Here is a 6,354-nt window from a genome sequence, read left to right as displayed (position 1 = left end):
CTGTTTTGAGGCCACATAAATATTAACACATCTTTTACTGTGAAGATTTTAAGGTGGATACATAGTTAAAATCATATTTATATAAACTAATTGAGGAAATCAAGTACAATCATATCTTTACATATTTATATCATCAATAAAAGTTTATCTTCTCTGTTCACTTCATTGTTTAGATATACAACAAATGACATATGTACTTCTAGGCTTCTGCAAAGGTTAATGCATCATGTCATCTAGTTTATTTTGTAACAGGACATACTTTCTTTTAGCGTGCTTTATTATTTAGATTGTGATTAACTGACTGCATGCTACTCGAGATCAGCTCGCTAAACGCTCGAATTGAGCCGAGCTTATATGATCTCGAGCCCAAGCCTAAATTAGAGGTCATTTAATAAAAGAGCTTGAGCTTTATATGCCAAGCTTAAAAATGAATAATTACATGATCAATATTATTATATATAATTATGATAAAAAAAGTAAGTAACATATAAAGTTAAATTATATAATCTTGATAAAAATAACTTAAGTAAAAAAGATTGTAAATAATATTATATATAATTATGATAACAATAACTAAATAATGTATTGTGTTATATTTAAAGTTATAATTATAAAAATGTATAAACGTAGTTATATGTGTATATAAATAAAGTAAATAATAATTTAATACATAATAAACGAGTCGGGCCCGAGCGTAGCTTGATCTCAGGCTCGGACCTCAGTTCGTATACATCCCTACAGAGAAATTAACCAGAATCTGTTCTTTATTATTGTACTTAAAACTACACATTTTGTATCTTATGTGAAACTTGCATGTACTTGCCAAAAGCTCGAGTAATTAAATTTTAAATTTTATTTCCCCGAATGTAGGTTCGATTAACACAAGAATATGGCTAGAAACCACAACAATGAGGCATCTAGCAGCAAGAGCTCCAAGACAACCAACAACACGGGTCAATCATTTTGGTCAACTCTAAACCAAGATCTACTCTCTCCAATCATGATGCAACTTGGAGTCGTTGACTGTATTGCATTTGGCGGGGTATGCGAATCCTGGAGGTCACTCGCACGCTCCGAGAGGGACAAGTTTTTAAGTTCCAAACAACCAATGTTGGTTTCATTCTCACATAAAGCTAATAAAAACGAGTGTTACTTAACTGACTTTAACGGAAGAAAATTCAAAACCATTCTTCCGTGCTCCACTCGAACATGTGTCGGTTCGACTTGCGGGTACTTGATTATGTTTAACAGAAAAACCCGTGAATTCTGTCTCGTGAATCCCATCACGAGACACGAACTTTGTTTCCCGGGTTTTCCGCTTTTCATAAGTACAGATCCAAAGAGCGTCAGGGGTATTCTTGTCTTTTCACCCTCGTTGTCCGGGTGGGTGTTAATAATCTCTCACCGATTCTCAAGTGTCATATCGTATTGTGTAGCCGGGACCGAATCAATGTGGGGTAGTATTTCGTTTAATTTACCTGTCGTGGATATACATTATTTTAAAGGGAAGGTGTACGCGATAAACAGCAGGAGTCAGTTGCATGAAGTGAAACTTAAACGGAAGCCGTGGTCCCGTTTGAAACCACTTGAGATGAAAAACGTCCTCCCGAACGCACTTTTGCATCCCGAGTTTGTAAGCTCGGGTGAAAGTTTGTATCTGGTGAATTGTGTTACGGAAAACTTGTACGAGACTTATGAAGTTGATTTGGGGAAAAAGGAATGGGTGTCGAGGACGATCGAGGAGCATGCGGTTTTCGTGAGCGAGTTGAAGAGTAGCGCGGCTATTAATCCCGGCACCTGGAAAGATGGTGATGGAAGTAAGAACAAAGGCAGGTGGTTTAGTGCAAACTTGTGGTACTTTCCTCATGACTGCATGAATGTTAATCTTATAAAGTAGGTTTGCTTGTTGGAATATGTTTTTTAGTTTTAAGGTACCTTTTCATGTTATTTGATTCTTCTGCTTTGTGTGTGGTTGTGTTGTTCTGTTGGATTTGGTCTATATAATGTTTTGTTATATATTCAGTCATGTTCATTTATGCTCTGTTTTGTTTTGTATGATTCATCTTTTATAGACTTGTTTATTTTGTTAAGATGTGTTTACCATTAAACCTTATTTTGTTCTCTCATGAATAATAAAACCAGAATTTAATGTGCTAAAACTTTTAAACCCCACCATATGAAACTTAACAATTTTTTAAGAAATTCATATATTTTTGACAGTAAAGGAAAGTTAAAAGGTTTTCCAATATATTCATAAGCTTATAAGCTAGGAAAAGAATAAAAGAAAATAAAGGTGTTTTTGTGTTAAAAAAAAATAAAATTCATGGAAACAGTCAATACGCTTATTAATATGTGCCAACAAGGAAAACTGCATATTGTGTTGGATGTGTGACCTTCAAAAGGTTATGATAGAAAACCAATAAAAACAAGATTCGAATATGAGATGGTGAAAAATCATTTGTCTTAGTGATATGTAATAAATTTTGGATTGATTGTTAAGAATATCCATATCCCTAAGCTTTAAAAACATCTACAAATGCCCCATGTCAACTATCATTTTATTTTTCTAGTAACTCTTAAAAAAAATACTATTTTCTTCTCGTACCTACGAACATTCTTAAAAATCCTTACATTTCCACATCAGAATCACCTTTTTGAATTTATTAACAATCATCAAATTGTTTTCGATACTAATTGAATTATCTTATCTTACTTAACTAATAAATAAAAATACTAGAGATAATGTGTCATAACCATATTCATTCTTACTTCTAATCTTCATTCTCATTAATCTATAGTATCTATGGGTCATGGGTTTGGTTGTTATGATTCATTAAAACTAACCGGATCTATAATTCTAGGATTTTATTTACTATTAGTTATTATCATAATCCATTGATTAAGGAGAAAAGAACCAACTTTATATGTTTAAAAAAAAATATTTGAAAATTAATAATTGATTTGGTTTCCATGCAAATATAAACCTCATATCAAAGAGCCATGTAAGAAACATTAATTAGATAAATATTATAGTTGAAACTACTTTTTCACATTAATTACATTCATGTCTTAATAACTTCAATATTTAGCATTTTATTATTCTCTTCTAAATATTCTCTCAATTAATGACTATTAAATAAAATTTTTCTAATTTCCTCTAAAATTACTATTTCATCTCTCCTAATTTCCCATCGTTTTTTTATAAGTATTCACTATTAAACAACACCTTTTATTACCTTTCTATCTATTTTTTTAAGATCAAATAATATACAACATAACTATTATTCTACAAATGGATGGACGTGTTTTTTTGGATTTGAATGAGCTTCCTGTTTAAGAAGATGTTATAGAAGAACAAAGTGAAACCAAGAAAAAAATTTGTGATGAACCTTTCGTTGGTCAACTTTTTCTAAGTGAAGAAGAGCCTCTTGTTTTTTAATAGGTTTTCCATTCGAAAAGGGAGGTTTGTGAACAAAAAAGAAGATAGGAAAAGGAGTGATTTTTTTGTCATCGTGAAGCAAAATCGGAGCATAAAAAAGACTACACAAAAAGATAAAGAAACAGAGGCTATGCACGATGTGAATGCAAGGCCCACAATATAATGAAAATGTAATTTTAGAGGAAATTAGAAAATTTTGTTTAGTAGTCATCAATATAGGAAAGATTTAGAAGGAAACAATATAATGATAAATATTGTAGTTACTAAGAAATAAATGCAATTAATATAAAATTATAGTTTCAACAACAATATTTACCTAATTAATGTTTCTTACATGTGCCCTTAGGGCACATGCTAGAAAAACCCTATGATTATATTTGTATGTGTTCTTATTTTTTACATTTATTTTTTTTTCAAATAATACATTTTATTAATTTAAATGTTGACAAATTCCGTGTATTACACGGGTTTAAAGCTAGTTTATTATAATAAAACAAATACATTGTTAGTAAAACAATTATAGAAACTAAATTATTATATAAAAAACAACACAAAAGAATATCTACCTATATTACAATAAAGTAAAATAACTATGAACACATGTCAGTTTGTGGTTAAACCTCATAATCTTTTTTCCTCCAAACTATTAACTATGCCATATATTAATAATTATTCATTTTTCTTTTACACTTCATTTATATTATATCTATAGCATGATTAAATTATTCACTTTCCTTTAAAATCTATTTTATTATATATACTATACATTTTTATAAAAATAAATATTCTTATAAATTATAAATATATGCTTTAAATCTATCCATTTATTTTTTCGGTTAATTTACTAAACTATATATATATATTTATATGTATATATATATATATATATATATATATATATATATAAAATGGTTAAAATAAAAATACATAGTTTTGTAGAAAGAGTAGGAAGTACATGAAATTTAAAGTTAGGAAACTATGTTAGCCTATTTAGGAAACTATGTAGACTAAATCCTAGATCCTAGGAAACTATTTGGTATTTTGGAAACTACTAATCTCAACCACTAGATCCTAGATTTATTCTTACTCCTCTTAGAAAACTATCTATTTTTACTATAATCCACCCCTATATATATATATATATATATATATATATATAAGGTTAAAATGAAAACCTATTTGAGTTGTGAAAACCCGCGAAAACCCTATGTAACATCGTTTTTTTTTGTTACATGTAATATATGTTGTAACATTTAATACAAAACATTGAAACATCAAAAAAAAATTTTTTTGTTACTTTTTAACATTTTTTTACTAATTTTTATATATGTTTTCAGAAGAGAGAAAAAGTTATATTTATATTTACATTTTTTATTCACTTTAATTGTGGACCATAAGATTTAAACATTAATTAAAAACATGTGGTTGAGAATGAGTTTCTAGAGTTTTCACAACTCAAGTGAGTTTTCATTTTATACTTAGCCTATTCCTATATATATATATATATATATATGGGTGAGTTAAAATAAAAATAGATAGTTTTCTAGGAAGAGTAGGAATAAATCATAGCCATTGTATCATGTTAATCAATGGTTGAGATTTAAAATTAGCAAAAACCGACATAGTTTCCTAGAATTACTCTTTCACCATTATAACTGACATAGTTTCCTATAATTATTCTTTTACCATAGGTTTTAATGCAATATGCCAAAAATCTATTGGTTCTTACAATTTCTAGGAAACTTTTTATTTTTATTTGAATCCTTTTCTATATATATATATATATGTTAAAATGTAATAATATATACCATTCACTTTCATATGTAAGAAAGTTTATCATAGTCAGTTTCTCGGTTTTTTATCAATGATTGTTTCATGTTTTTTGTGGAACTTAATTGATTGTTACGGATCAAAAGTTGGTAAATAGATTGTGTGTACAAGATAACTACATTTTGCTCAAAATTTGTTACGGGCCAAAAGAGTAATATGAGTATTTTTAAAAGATTGAGAATACAAGTAGATTTATCATCAAATTTGTTACGGGTTCAAATTTTGACTTGAAAATGTCAAATAAATGAAAGTTAGAATTTTAAACGTCATTTAGATTTCGAATTTATTTTCAATAACATTTTTGGAAATAATGAAAAGATTCGGGATTTGGCTAATTGACTATTTTTACCACAACTATTAAAATTTAAGAAAAGACGGCAAACACTTTCGACATGCTACCTCCAGGCCTATCAATGCTTCTAACTTTTATCAAATTTGAAGCATTTGTGTCAGCATTGACTTTTCCTTTAATGGTGATTAAAATGTAGTGTGTGAAACATGTCATACAAAATTATGCTCAAGTGAAGCAAAATATTCACAAAATTGAAAAGGTCAACATGTTATTTTTATGGGTTGTCATTATGGCAAAGTCGAGAAGCCCCCTCAAAATTATAAAAATCATTTTCATGGTGTAGCTCAGAACTGTTATTGTATGAAAAGTTTTTTTTGAAATTGGTTCATACCCAAAATTCTTTGAATTATATATCTATAATATATATAAACGAAAACCCAAAAATCCTATGTGTCGCGATGTGGTCGCTCCCCCCTTTTATGAAAGCCACCAGATTTCTTGATTTTTAAATGGATGACTCTCATTGATTTAACCCAAATTCATGGGTATGGGTCTTACCAAAACCAGATAGCTCTTAAACGGGTTATAACATCTCATTAAATTAAAAATTAATCTTACCAATTATTTGATATGAAAATCCTATAAAATAAGGATATACTAAAATTTAATATCTAATTTAAAAGCATATGCTCGTTTATACAATCTTGTATCAATATTAACTCATTCAAAACCATTTATATAGACAAAACTTGTTAGAAATAATTCGGTTTCTTAAAAAAATCCTTAATATATT

General features: G+C 28.6%; 1 protein-coding gene across 1 annotated transcript; it reads left to right on the top strand.

Moving 5' to 3' along the window:
- Window positions 1-889: 889 nt before the first annotated feature.
- Window positions 890-1,897, top strand: LOC143609838 (uncharacterized). The gene has a single exon (XM_077084480.1). The coding sequence runs from the start codon at window positions 890-892 to the stop codon at window positions 1,895-1,897; it is 1,008 nt and encodes a 335-aa protein (XP_076940595.1).
- Window positions 1,898-6,354: the final 4,457 nt, after the last annotated feature.

The sequence above is a fragment of the Bidens hawaiensis genome, unplaced genomic scaffold (assembly GCF_021521415.1).
Source record: "Bidens hawaiensis isolate Kalapana, Puna unplaced genomic scaffold, B.hawaiensis_p1.1 tig00002186_1, whole genome shotgun sequence".
Classification (NCBI taxonomy): Eukaryota; Viridiplantae; Streptophyta; class Magnoliopsida; order Asterales; family Asteraceae; genus Bidens; species Bidens hawaiensis.
The sequence above is the reverse complement of the archived record's forward strand: the minus strand, read 5'-3'. Positions and strand labels throughout refer to the sequence as shown.